At 38.2% G+C, this 15,064-nt stretch overlaps 1 protein-coding gene across 1 annotated transcript in view; it reads right to left on the reverse strand.

The window, feature by feature from the left end:
* grk1b (G protein-coupled receptor kinase 1 b) overlaps positions 1–10,464 on the reverse strand; it is a 35,780-nt gene extending 25,316 nt beyond the window's left edge. The window contains 3 exon segments of the mRNA NM_001017711.2: positions 6,346–6,473; positions 7,617–8,317; positions 10,243–10,464. Coding sequence (NP_001017711.2) covers positions 6,346–6,473; positions 7,617–8,315 — 827 coding nt within the window. The 5' untranslated portion in view covers positions 8,316–8,317; positions 10,243–10,464.
* Between the last annotated feature and the right edge of the window lie 4,600 nt (positions 10,465–15,064).

Raw genomic sequence — 15,064 nt, forward strand, 5'->3', positions numbered from 1 at the left:
GTTCCTACCACTCCGTTTTAATACGAGGTAGTGAGCCTGCAAGCGCTGCCCTCGGAGGAGGCAGACCCAGCCCTTCTTATGGTCCAGTTCGCGTTTTGCGTATTATCCGGACCGCACTCAGAGTTTAGATCATCTGAGCAGCTCTTCGTCTGTTATAGCGGTCGGCAGCAGGGAAGTGCCGTACCGAAATAAGTTCCCACTAGATTGTGGATGCCTTTCTTTCACTATCAGAGCCGAGATGAGCCGCGTCCCCCGAGAGCGCGTGCGCACTCCACTCGGAGCTTCGCATCCTCTCGAGCGCGCGCACGCGGCGCCCCTCTAACAGACTTCTGTAGAGCTGCGGGCTGGGTGACACCCAACACATTTGCAAGGTTTTACAATCTGCGAGTGGAGCCTAATACCTCAAGGGTATTAGGTAACCCTTGGTGATTGAGGAAACAATTCGGTAGGGTGTTGAAACACGCTTGCTGCGCCATTTTCCCTAACACGGAGATACGTGCGCCTTTTTATCTGTCAGTAAAGTTCCCCGTCAGGTGAGCCCTGCAGATTCCTCCGTGGCCCCCAGCACTGACTCAGCGGAGGAGTCACTTGCTGGCCCACTACGTTGTAGGTCTGCCCGCTGGTCAGCCCGCGTTTTGGGTAAAGGTGCCTGCTATGCGCGATCCCCACTAGGCGATCCCATATGCTTATTCCGCCACGGTTAAGTCCCCCCCCTGGGCGGACCCGTGTCTTCCCTCCCCGCTAACCACTCTTTTGCTATGCGAACTCCCCCTTTTTTAGGGCTAGTCCATATGTAAATTCTGCCATCTATCCCCCCTTGGGTAACGGATGGCCTCCGCAGCGTCCTCCCTATCGGGATTGCACGCTTCCCAACGTACTGTCGTATTTTCCTAGAATTATCTAGATGCTCACGACTTCCCAAAAAATATATATAAATCCGTAAAACTTCTGTTGAAGTAGGATAAATTAGGGCCAGGGACACGTTGGAGGACCGCGCCCCCCATGATGTGGGTGCGTCACGCTTGCTTGACTATCTCCTCATCGGGGGTGTTGGTAAGGTGCAGTCATTATGGCGCTTTCAATGGGCTCCCAATGCGTGGATTTTACAATCAAATCCACTTATAGTGCTGAAGTTCCCCCCGAAGGGGAACGTTCGAGGTTACTAAAGTAACCCTTCGTTCCCCGAGGAGGGGAACGGAAGCACTATACTCCGTCGCCATAATGACTGTCCCTTAGCTGTTGAAAGTCTCTTCAGCTTAAAAAGGATAGCGTCTGCTGGCGCCAGGTGAGCTTATATACTCAGTTGATTGCTCATGCCGCTCACCTGCGCAGGCTTGCGCTGCCAATTCATTCTTAATTGGCCCGTTCAATACTCTTTCAGACGAGTAGCTTCTGAACCGAACCTCCCAATGCGTGGATTTTACAATCAAATCCACTTATAGTGCTTCCGTTCCCCTCCTCGGGGAACGAAGGGTTACTTTAGTAACCTCGAACGTTATAGCACTCAGTGACAAATGAAATCTACAGAATGTTTGTAAAATACTTCACGTTTGGTATTGATTGAAAGCTAGAAATGTTTCAAATGCATTGGTTTATATGAAGAAACCACACTATGAAAGGTGTTCATGTTATGAGACTTTATTTTAACAACTATGCTATCAAAGCATCACCGACACAATTTGCCAACCCGGCCTTCTAGAGGGCGGAAATGGGGTGTGACTCCACCCCGCAGCTTCTCTGATTGGACAAGTATTGTGTAGACCCAGCCTCTACCAAAGCCTATAAAACTTCTGGGATATCCAACATCCATATCCCTAGCAACCGACTCCATTAATTCCTGAAAGTAAGGAATCCCCTCTTCACCGACGAAGGAATTCCATCACGTCACTGAAGTTGCTACGCTGACCAATCAGCTGCGCCGGGATTTCCCTTTGGACCAGTCGAGGAAACCAAAATTCCATCAGAACGCAAGTAGCACAAACAAGGTTTCTATCCATTGCTGAAACTGGTGTGAATTATATTAAGGTAGTAAAGAATAGCGAAATTCTCTGCTTTTATGGTTTTTCTCAGGTTGCAATGCTAAGAACTTAGCAAAGGCTAGAAGTTGAATCCAGTTAGTCAAAACTCTCCTCAAACTGCTTGTGCTTGTGTGTATGTATGTGCATTTGTTTGTTTTATGTAGATTAGTACTTTGTGTTATAGAGTAGCAATAAACTTTTGTTTCATTTTAAGATCCGTGTCGGTGTGTTGAGTGCTTTATAAGTTAATGCCTCAGCTTCAAATACTGCTACCTTGCTCATTAAATAATTAGATACTGTTTTTATACTGTTGGCCATAATAATAATATAATATAATAATATAATACAGAATTGCTTTACACTAAACGTTCTTTTGCGCATTGGTCTGGAAACGTTCTAGTGCATTTGCTGGACAAATACTTAAGTTAAGTGTACGCTTTAAATAATTCTATGTGAATCATGTTCGAATCTTTGATTTGAATCCCCAAAGTTTAAACATGATTTAAACCAAAGAGCTGATTCTTACATATTATGAAAGGAAACATAAGCTGGACCACAACAGATTAATGGCACAACGAATGCTTAAGTAATGTAGTTTATAGCAAGCATCATGTTTGTAGTTAGGCTCCGTTTACACTGCCAGTTAAATGTAACCCTATTCCGATATTTCGCTCATATGTGACACAGATCGGATCTGTTCTATGACCGTGTGAACACGAAAAAAACACATGCATTCAGATATTCAGAGATTGGTTTCAGGCCTCCTTCATATCTGGAAATAAATCAGATATAGATCGGATATGTGACAATGTGGCTGTCATTTAAACAGGCAGATTGGATTTGAGGCATTCTGTTCTGTACATCATTAAACTTGAGACAATGTGGTGCTTCTCCGTGGTTTAATGACAGAAAGAAGAGTGTGTGTGGAGATGCCGACGCGGTAAACAACATCAGAGGAAATACAGAGAAGGAAAGTGGTCAGTCGCCACGATTCGCTCCCACCAGACCTGAGATCTCTCTCGTACCCACAAATTCCTCTGAATGGTGAAGGACATCATAAAGCATATAAACCATAAGCGCAAGCTGCGATGACGGCCCTTTCCCACCTCCGCTTCAAAATCATTTTAAAGTTGGGCAAACTTTGTGTTGTAACTTTTCCTTTTTGTCACTACTACTACTACTTTGTCACACACTGTGGGCTACACATAGAATAAGTTTATTCTCTTCAACACCAGTGAGCACACAGGCAAAGGCTACAACTTTAACTACATGCACACATCAGGGCCATACCATTACATAAGCTTGGTTGGCGGTAAATCTGGACTAAATCATTCAAACCATACTACACTTTGCATATTTCGCAGAACTAAAACAAGACAATTTCTTCCATTGTGGCTAGTGTGACACAGATGCTAGAACCCGCCTTCATGCATGCGCTACATCTTAAATTGTATGGCAAGTGTAAACACATGAATTGGATATGGATCACAATCAAACAACGTGTAAACAAACAGGCAAACAAATCAGATATAGGCAACAAATCGGAATTGGGCATCAAGACCTGACAGTGTAAGCAGGGCCTTAGATTGTGCCATCTGTCATAATAGTATACAGCAAGTCTATAGGTCTGTTATTTTTACTAAAGACGAGTTTCACCACAACTGTAAAAACTGTATTATGTTTAAAAAAAAGAAACAGCACATTATCGGGATAGGATCTGTATCTGTATCTGTCGATACGATAAATTTGGTATCAGGATTGGATCGGTTTTTAAAAAATTGTATTGGTATATCCCTAGTTTAAAAGTGCTAGTATAGATCAGAAAAAATGGATTGGAGACTAGACCCACTGCAGGACAGTTACTGTTAAAAGAATCAATAGAAGAAGGCCAGTTTGGAAGTGCTAATATAGATCAAGAAAATGTAGCGACTGGAGTCATTGCAGGAGAATTACCGCCTGAAGAATCAGGAGAAGAAAGCCCATTTAGAAGTGGTAGTAAAGATCTGGAAAATGTAATGGAGAATGGATCGACTGCAGGAGAGTTACAGTCAGAAGAAACAAGAGAAGAAAGCCAGCATAAAAGTGCTGCAAATAAAGAGGATGTAATTGCAAACTAATGGTTTTAAATAGTCCTACTAACCCTGCCCACATGCAGATATTTAATATTAATGTGACAGATATATTGAAACGTGTGAGAAAGTCAAACCTTGCCAGCCTGTTATGACATTCCCAAAAAAATGCAGAAGGACAGTCTCTTTAAAGGGAATGGTAGACAGATTGCCAATGGTTGGAATATTCACCTAAAAATGATGCCATCTACTGCTTTGGTTGTGGCATTTCTCTAAGAGAAGAAAAGTTCAATGACAAAACAGCCTGGAAGACATTAGGCATAGATACATGGAGGAGTGCCATTGGAAAAATTAAAGAGCATGTCAGCACAGAGGCCCATATGATAAGCATATTCAGGAGAAAACAACACAAGAGAGAGAGAGAACGACAAAGGAACAGAAAAATCCTAACATGCTTGATTAACATTTTCTTGTATCTGGCATGATAGGGGCAAGCTTTAAGGCAGGCAACTTTTGCTGCTACTACTTTAGCACTACGCTGGAGGGGATGATGATACAAGCTCAAGTGCCAACCAAGGCAACTTTATTGAACTTGAGAAAACATTGGCCGAATACATGTAATGATGCTGCATTTGGATGCCATCCATGAAAAACAAGCCTCCATGGAAAGACACCAAGTGTCCCTTCTTTCAAACATAAGCCAGATTGACATAATAATGTCTTTGGATACCTTCATTAGGAGGAAAATACATAATTAAATCATAGAAGCTCAAATCCTCTCGATCCTTGTGGATGAGACCACAGATGTCTCTCACAAAGAGCAGGTATCCTTTGTAGTTCGCTATGTAAGTGACATGGAAGTAAAGGAGCATTTTCTACAGGTCTGCACTCTTTGAGTCCACAACAGGAAAAAAGTTGGAGAATATTGTCATCTCTTTCCTTCAAGACAATGGACTTGACTTTAAGAATATCAGGGGTCAAGGATATGATGGAGCTGCAAACATGAGTGAAATGTACAAAGGTCTACAGTCCAGAATATGTGCACACAATGAAAAAAACTCTGTTTATTACCAGCTACGCTAATTGAATTTGGTATTCATTGATAGTACTAAATCCAGTGTGTTGTATATTTAGCTGGTCATTATCTTAAGTTTAATTAATGTGTATATTATACAATTAATAATTAAAGAGCGCAGGTCACATTAGGAGTCTGGTAAATAAGTGATGATGTTGATGTTAGACATGATTACGAGATTTGTCAAGAGTGTGAGAGTTGTGGAACAAGAAAGTGAAGGACAACATTAAAAGTATAAAAAGTTCTATTACATCTTTACAGACATAACACAGTCTGTAAAGATTGTTTTATGACATATTTCTCCTCGTAGAGAAACTGTATGTTTTCTGCACTGGTTCTACAAAGAGGCATACATTATTTTTAAAATGCCAGCAGTCATTGTATCCTGGTCAGCATGTTGTTAATATGCAGAAGTTGTCTGACATTCTGTGGGCCTGCAGAAAAAGATCCCTGAAAGCTGAAAGATTTTGTCCAATGTCTTTCTTATGGTGCAACACTCATCTGTGCAATAAAGTAAAATATTAGTTTTAAAGTGATGTTTTGAATTAGCAACAAGTTTTATTCAGCTGTTTTTATGGTCAAGGAGGGGGTGCACATTTTTGGAATGGGTGATCTAACATCATTTTTAATTATTTATTTATTTTTTGTTTTGGTGAACAATTTCTAATAATTTAACCGATTAAGTATTCAGTCTACTACTTAATTGCAAACAAACATTTTTAGATAACTAGGGTGGTTTATTCAGTGCAGATTAAGTGTGGTAGGCGGCCCAACTTTTTGCAAAGCCCAAAATTGCTAGCAGTGGCCCCTGGTGCTGATATAGAGGAGTATCACACAGCTTCTTATGTAATATTGCTCATATATAATACCTCCAAAACAAAATAACATTTAACAAATTAAAAATGATAAAACAGGTAATATTTTCTCAGTTACACATCTTGGAAAACAATCAATGTTGTGTATGTCACCTTTTACATCAGTTGTTGCACCAAGCTGCAATTGCTAGACAACAAGACAACCCTACACCAGATGCTGTGTGTTTAAAGTTTTCTGTTTGATGTAAAATAATGTCATACATATTGTTTTGATTACATTCTAAAATTAAAATCAATTAATTAATAAAAACCTGAATTCTGCTTATATTAATGACATCTTCACACAAACATATAGATGTAATTAGCACCTGAGGTCTCCTCCATTCATGATGGTCATGACCAGGCAGAGGTCTGTTTTGGTCTGGAAAGCATAGGCCAGTGTCACAATGAAACGACTGTGGACTTTAGCCAGGATTCGCTTCTCGATAATTGCACCCTATGAGAAATCAAGGAATAATAAGAAGAAAAAAAACAACAAGGAAAACAAGGTAAATCAGAAATATTTTTAAAATGGTGGCCACATTTAGTTGTGCATGTTGATAAGTTGTTAAATTACTACTGGACAAAATTGTTTGGCTAAAACACGTATTACCAAAAAAATATCTATTTTACATATTAAACATGTTTCAAGCTTTATTTTATTATTTATTATTTATTCATGTTTCTTTATCACACTGACATGGTATGATTTAATAGGTATTATTTAATTGTTGCATCCAAAAAAGTTTGCAAATTATATGATTTTAGCCAAAACTCCATATAGCAATACTACTATACTTGGAAAGCTCTTGCATTATTTGTAAAAATAAAAAATAAAAAAAATAAATAAATAAATAAATGTATATATATATAAGGGCAAATATTATTGGTATTTTAAATACAAAATGCAATTAAGTGTTTAATTACTACAACTAACTACAAAATAATTACAAATAATGTAATACTTATTAAATCAACAATAAGCCTGAAATTAGTTTTCATATAAAAAACAGAGTAAACAGTTTCTGAACAAGACTATAAATGTTAACAAGAGGTTAATTCCATTTACTTCACTAATACCTTTAAAGGCAAGAAGATTATGCTCATTTTACATTCCTTACTGAACTCTAGTTCATTTGCGTTGCTCCTTTCTGCTATGGCTTTCAAAATGTTTTATGAAAATTCCAAAAGACTTCTATCATTTCTTTCATTAATTCCTGAAAACATTTATCTTCTTCCTTATCTCTCGGTCTTATTCTCAGTTGCACCTGAGCTGCTTTTTGGAGTATCAAGCAGAGCCTGCAAGCCTCTTTGCGCTGAGCCAATACACTGCAATTAGAGCTGCTTAAAACCATGTTCTCAGATTAATCTAATCTCATGCCTTTATGTGTCACTTTCCCCTTTTCCTAACTGCTATTTTACCTACTATTATGGAACTTTGGCATTCTTCCACTTGCACAGTTTTGCATACTTATAGGGATTTGAGGTTTGCACATCTCTGGACTAGTCTGGACACTGGATTAATATAATATGTGGTTTGCATGGGATACAAGTGTGTTTTGTTTTGTAATACATGTATCTGTTAACCTCTATCTCTTACGTCATATCCTTTACGTTTCTTCAACCTCTTCTTGTTCAGTTTCTTGTTTGCATACATCTTCCCTGTTGCCTTCATTTGACAAGCATGGACCTCACCAAATCCGCCCTTCCCAAGCACCCTAAAATCCATAAACCAGTCTTCAGCAACAGGCTGGCTCTCAAGCCATTTAAACTGTACATAACGTAGGAAGTACATGCTGTCCTTGAAGCCAGTGAGTGCTTTAGCTTCAAGGTGGACAAGGAGCTGCTGTTCACTCTCTTTAAACAGATCTCCTCGAATGTTCTTGAAGTCCTCTTTCACCCTGCTCACAGCTTTGTCTCCCAGGAAGTCACAGAAGTTTTTGGAGGAAGACTCATAGTATTTGTTGACTATTTTCTGTGCTTTCTTAGCTCGGTCATTTTCCTGGGCAACGATGTAATCTTCGATATCTTTCCACAAATCTACAGGATTCTTGTAATCTGCTTCACTTTCAAGGTATTGTTGAAAGAGACGCTTACCAATTGGTTGGCGTACGCACATACTGTCAAATGAAGTATCCACTATAGTCTTCATTTGTTCACATTGTCTGATGTGTGGCAGGTTGAGCTTGCTACGGTATTTTTTGTCACGCATAGTTGCTGCAGCAGCACCATCTATGCTCCCACGTGCTGAAACATAAGCAGAGTTGGCCACCACAGTCTCCAAACCTCCAATATCCATGTCTAAGAAAGAGAAAAAAAAGCGCTGAAGGGATATCAGGGTTAAACATTTGTTTATACAGTATGTATGTCTGTCTGTCCATCTGTCCTACCTGTCTGTATCTACACGAGTATAAATTACATTATTTGTGTTAACTTTTACAACTGTTAATCAATATATTTAGCATTAGTTATTGCCTCTTCTTCTTTGAGGTACTGCCTAAGGTGGCCTAAGGCTTTAGGGATCAATCACAAACTATAACATTTCGAGTTCACATCTATCAACTCCCTGTAGATCTGTCAATGTGATAAAAGCTTGTCACAAATGCTCTCATCTATTAATTCTCTTTCTCTTGACCTCTCCAGATGGTATGCAAAGAAATTCTTCAGGTTGAAAGCAACAACATCATTGTCATGTTGTAGATTAGCAAAGAGAACTGCAATGTATCTAACCAAAGATGTACATTTAGCTTATGTGAATATTAGAATCTTGTTTGAAACATTTGTGAATAAAGCACTCTATCCATCCATGTGTTCAAGAAATGCTATACATAGATTCACTATAGACAGTAAATATAAACAGTAATGTTGAATATAGACTTTGACTGATGTTTTTTAGATTTATTAAAATAACTTGAGATACTGTCTCATGGAGCTCTGATCCACGCTCACAAGAAGTAGTAAAAATTGATGGCAGTGTTTCCCAGAACAGCCCTGATTCTTTCTCATCCAATTAATGTTAACTATTAATGTTGTCTCACCCTTAATACTTCAAAGCTGTGAATGTGACAGAGCTAAATTGTTTTGCTAAAATAGTAAAATACTATGTCAGTCTCCCTCCATTACATGGTGTGCTTTTAATGACAGCGGGTGACCCGACAAGTTTACCTTCCTGATGATTTATGGGTCAAGAAATACTCATGACCATTTTAAGAGATTTAATTTTTATCTTGAAGTTTCAGGACTTTTCTAAAACGACCCCAACAATTTATATATATATATATATATATATATATATATATATATATATATATATATATACATAAAGACAAATATATATAGGGTACAGCAATTGTCTTAAAGGACAATGTTGGCCTGTCAGTTATAAAAACCATTCCACAAATGTGCACCCCCTCCATTGATATCACAAAACTATTATAATTCTGTCATGAATTTTACAAAAGCATCATTAAGATTTTTCTTGACCTCAACTACAAGAGTGCAGATTGAATAATAAAACCAATTAATTTAAAAATAAATTAATAAAACGTTTTAATGACAAAGTATGTTTTTTCAAAATATTTTTGACACAATTATAATGGCCTCAAGACAATAATGTTTATGACAGATGTATTACTTCTATGATTGATTTATTTACTAACTGATGTCCATACAGTAGTTTTGATGCCTTAGTAATGAGGTAAAGGTCAACTCAAACAATGTCATTTTTGTATTTAAATTACAAAACTGAGTGAATGGCACTTAATGACAGTTGTCATGAGCATGCATAAAATCTCATTCATATTTATGACATATATCATTATAAAGTTGCCATGGCAGTTTTATGAATACCCATTTTAAGTGTTAGTCATTTTGCTATTGAAATTAATTTTTCAAAAGATTTTTGGGTTAACACACAGAGATAAATTTAAGAATGCACAGTTAGGACATCTCACTTAAGTAAAAGAATGCTGAAAATATGTCTGTACTTTGTTTCCTGTCCTTTTTCATATATATTGATATGTTTAGTTTTAAACAACTTTTAATTAAAAAAGCCAAAAGCATAATACACCTGTGTATTTTGAATAGTTTGCATCTGTATAATTTGCGAAATGTCTCAACAAATAATAAATAAGTTTTACCCTTGCCACATCACACCAGCATAATGTATGCACAACATTAAAAAAAATCATCTTATTACATAAATAATTCATCTTTAATCTCCCTACCTTTGTTTTTGTAACTCTCCCCTTTGTTGAATCCTTGTGACAAAATAAAACCAATTGAGGTTTAAAAGCTCCCAGAATCAAATCCAAAGCATCTGTCCTCTTTCATTCAGCATTGTAAACTTGGATCGCGCACTGGTACAACCTCCCTCAAGATAATGTAATTTATTGGCTTGCCTCATTCTTTCTTTCCCTCCCTAGTTTCACTCTTGGTTTGATTGCAAATAAGAGAGAAGAGTGAGGGGGAGCTTATAGTCCATCTGAAATCCAAACCGATAGTTCATTAGGCTATGTGGATTATGGTCCGTGGCTTAGAATGGAAGAGACTTGTCACAGTCTATTAGTGTAAGTCTCGGTGGGTCAAGTTATCAAAAGGTCACTGCACAAGCAACAAGCCCCTGATCAGGATGCATTAACTGCTGTCACTCCATCTTGTGTGACTTGGTCTCTGTCAGAAATTAGTCATTCGAGATTAAAATGGCAGTAATGTGCACAGGAAGGTTTTTTTTTTACATTACAATACAACATTACATTTCATTACTTACACATGAGCCATGTTTGTCCTAATGAGCCCTGAATGAAGAAATAAGAAAAGCATTTGTAAAATTTGTTTAGAAAGCGAACAATTGCTACAAGCATTCACGCATTTCTGGAAATAAATTTCAGCTTTGTCATTCTGTGTGTAACCATTCTGAACTGCAATCTAATGGTTAGATACATTTTCTGACATTTAAATAAATTTGGCTCTTAAAAGAAAATCACACAGTTAAATCAATTATGAGCTGTTGAGTTGCACTTAATGTTTGTGCTCTCACTGCACCTGCACAAAATCAGAAATACTCACACAACCTGGTTCACAGTGTTACAACAGTAACACGGGACCAATCATGGTAAATCACACAAAGAATAAAAAATGCATGATATTCTAATCATATATTTGATAGATACAAACTAATTAAAAAAAGGAATTAATATGCATTCATATGCATAATGTGAGCAGTCAAGTCACAATCAGGCCTACAGTGTGAATACAGTGTGAGCAAATTAATCATGAGCTTTGGCTTTACAGTGTGAGCTGGTACACTATACAAAAAGATTTGTTAAATAAACTTCACTTAATCAAGTCACATTGTTGCATTCGCTGGGGGTGGGTTGAGTGCAGTCTGGTGAAGGTAGTGGATGCCGTGTTCTGTTGTCTGTTGAAAAGAGAGGAAGAAATGTTAGCATCTGTGTCAGTCTCACAGAAAAAGTGGTGTCTTCTTTGTCACAGTCACAGTATAATTCCTTAGCGATTGAATTAGAGGTTGCTTTTCTAAAGAGCACTGGCTCGGGTAAGCGTGTAGCGTAACCGCCAACTACAAAAACTTATAGTTTTCATAACAATCATTTATGAGTGTGTGTGTCAGGTTTTGTACCTTGGAGACTAGCGGGACTGAGCCAGGGCAAACACAGTATTACACAGTGATGTCTGCTTATCTCCTCCTAAAACAGCTTCTGCAGACAATGTGTGATGTTTTGAATGTTTTTAATATTTTTGTGGCAGATGAACACAAGTTGCTTTCTTTATGTCCAAAACTAAAAGATTCAGTAAAAGTAGAATGACTGCGATATGTAGCAGTCTTTCCATTTTGGCGCTAGGCTTTTGTAACCGTCACCTAACAACAGCCGTAAACAAAACAGCAGCTCGATGAAGCAAGCGTACCATGGTTCAGGAGGAAAAAACACAGTGTGAACACACTCCAACCGAGAAGGCAGCAAGGGGGGAAAATTAAACTTGGATACAGTCCAGGCAATTGAACCAAGTGTAAAAGCACCCTTATTTACAATCCAGAAAGTAAGTGCAATGAAAAAAGGTAAGAAGTGCTCGTAGTATAGGCTTCTGGATGTTGAGTAGGGTGTTCTTCAGGGGTGGGTTGAGTGCAGTTTGATGAAGATGGTGGATGCCGTGATCAGTTGGTCGAGTCTGTCGAGAGAGAAAGAGAGAAATGTTAGAGGTTATAGCTAAATTAAGTAGTGGTCCCTTCTGGTTATATTCTCTCTCTTTGGCAGCAGGTTCTGGTGATGAGGTGAGTCCATGTGATTATGGCTCTCTGGCGACATTGGAGAGAAGTACTGGCCACAGCTGACTAGGGGTGTAACGATACACCAAAGACACGGTTCGGTTCATTTCACGATTTTGGAGCCACAGTTCGGTTCGGTTTCTTTTTGCTGTGCGGTTAGGGTTTATTTCATCTTAACAGCAATGCTAAGGAACAATAGACTTAAAAACAACTTAATAACAACAACATCTAAACTTTTTTTTATTAACTTGCCATCACATTTTACTACAATAAGGATACCCAAGGAAACAACAAAAATTAAATAAAAACCTCAATTAAAGAATAGTAAGAAAAAAACAATTCTCTTCAGTGCAGCCATCTTAACTAAGTAAACTAGAATTAAATAACTGCAGTGTAGACTAGTGAAAGATCAACAGGCTTGTCCTCTGTAAGGACATTTGGAATATTCCATTAAAGGGGGGTGGTCCACTATGATATTATATTTTAAACTTTAGTTGATGTGTAATATAGGTGTGTGAACATAAACAACATCTCTGAATGTAAAAAGTTCCAAGTTCCATGCAAAGGGCGACCTTTGTTTTTACAGAGTTAGCTTTGCAAAGCCTACAATGAACGAATTTTGGGGACTACAAAAAATACTTCCGCCCCCTGTGACATCACAAAAGTTCATTACTGCGCAAACGCTATAGCAGAGATAAAGCTAAAAATGTGTCTAAACACGACTGTTTTCACAGAGCTTCGTCTGTTTCTGTATTTGGGCTCATAAAGGACACGACACAAAGACAGAAGTGCTTACAGTTCAATATTAATTATGTTCCAGAGAATTCTAAAATACACAGCAAGCATGATTTGACAAAACAGCTCCAGAATCTCTCCCAGTTCAGTGCTGGATTTGGCTAAAATCTCCTCAACAGAAGATGTCAGGTACAACCAGTAAGTGTTTTTATTTGTTAAAATTGATCATGACATGTACAGTGTCTAGTGTTATCCGAATGCTGTGGCAACGATGTAAACAATGCGAAATACTGCTTTGCGGGCAAATGATTGAGCTACATATTCATATTTATCAGTCAAACTGCTGTAAACACACACACACACACTCAACCAGCACGTTCGTGTCTCTTATGTGTGTGCGCACGGGACTGCACTGATTGTCTTCAGGCAGCTTTTCCATGTGTTTCACATGTCAGATAATGAAGTCGCAAAAGATATGTGGATGATTCATATTACTTATACCTGCATATTCCAGATACAGAACAATTAATCCAGGCTCAAACAGGTAGCATCCCACATCGTGTGCTTTATTCTTCTGTCACGATATATATTACAGAAAATAACTGAATCGGAGCATCAGGGAAAAAGAAAGTCCAGCGCACATGCGCTTGTTACAGAAAGTTCACAAATTCACACACACACACACACACACACACACACACACACCTACACACACACAGACACAGACATAGATGGAGACAACATTCACACCACACATACACGCAAACGCTATTAAAGGTGCCGCACCCCAGTTTCACTCGTTACAGACACTGTCAGATTTTATTATAAAGAGCAGGCAGAAGGCTGACTGAGGTTTACACAGCAGAAAAGCGCATGACATGGACCCGATTCGCCAATCGCAGCACATTATAACGATGACCAATCAGAGTCACTTAAGGGTGGGCCTTTCAGGGGAACAAGGAAATCTGACAGTCGTTTTGATGTTAGCTGAGTAGCTGTGCATAATCAAAGTGAGATATATGAAAAAATAACGCGATTTCCTTCAAGTGAAACATGAACACACACTGCTTTGCATCTTATAAACACAACCAAGCCTTAAAATTACATTGTGGACCACCCCTTTAAGTTTTAAGTTCTTTTTCAAAAACACCATAATGTCCACATTTATTAGGTAAGCCTTTTTGTCTGTGCAGACACAGACAGTGATGCTCATTTTTGATTATCTTAAGTTATCAGATAACTTAGATAGATAGGTTTCCATTTAAATAATGAATAAATATACATATGTACTTGTAAGGTGAAAAATCAAAAATCCTAAATCAATAAGAATTTCCTAGACAAGCAAAACATATTGTCTTGTTTTGAGAAATAATATGGCAATATTAAGAGTTTTTTCTTAAAACAAGCAAAATAATCTGCCAGTGGGGTAAGCAAAATAATCTTACGTCAAAAGAAAAAACAAGATTAATTTGCTTACCCCATTGGCTGATTATTTTGCTATTTTTACATTGCCATGTATAGGTTGTATTTTGCCTCCCGTTAGTTATGCATGTATGGCCGTTATATCCATGGGCGATGCGGATAATCCGATGGTCGGCTAATGAAAAAATACATTATAATTAATTGCGGGTGTATGTAGTGGCACATGGCAGTGGATCATCAAAAAAGCAGAATAGGAAGAAAAGCTTTGCAGAATAGGAAGATATGAGACGCCCAATAGTGATGGATGAAGTCAGTGCAAGAGTAGCCTACTGTTAAAAGTTTTAGTTGGAGGAGTCATCAGAGGAAAATTGCTCTTGTTCTGGGAGAAACAAAATCGGTTATTTCCACGACTGCAGCGCCTTGCGAGGAGAATCTTGTTCATTCCTACAACACACGGTGCAAGGGAATGCAGCTGGCCGAGGCGGAGATGGCGTAGGGATATAAAAAGGCCACCAGGAAGTACGGAGGAGAGCACTTTTTCCTTTAATCTCGTTTTTCGTGTGTTATGCTGACATGATTATGATTTTCGTTGTTTTTGATTAACTTTA

The sequence above is a fragment of the Danio rerio genome, chromosome 5 (genome assembly GCF_049306965.1).
Source record: "Danio rerio strain Tuebingen ecotype United States chromosome 5, GRCz12tu, whole genome shotgun sequence".
NCBI lineage: Eukaryota > Metazoa > Chordata > Actinopteri > Cypriniformes > Danionidae > Danio > Danio rerio.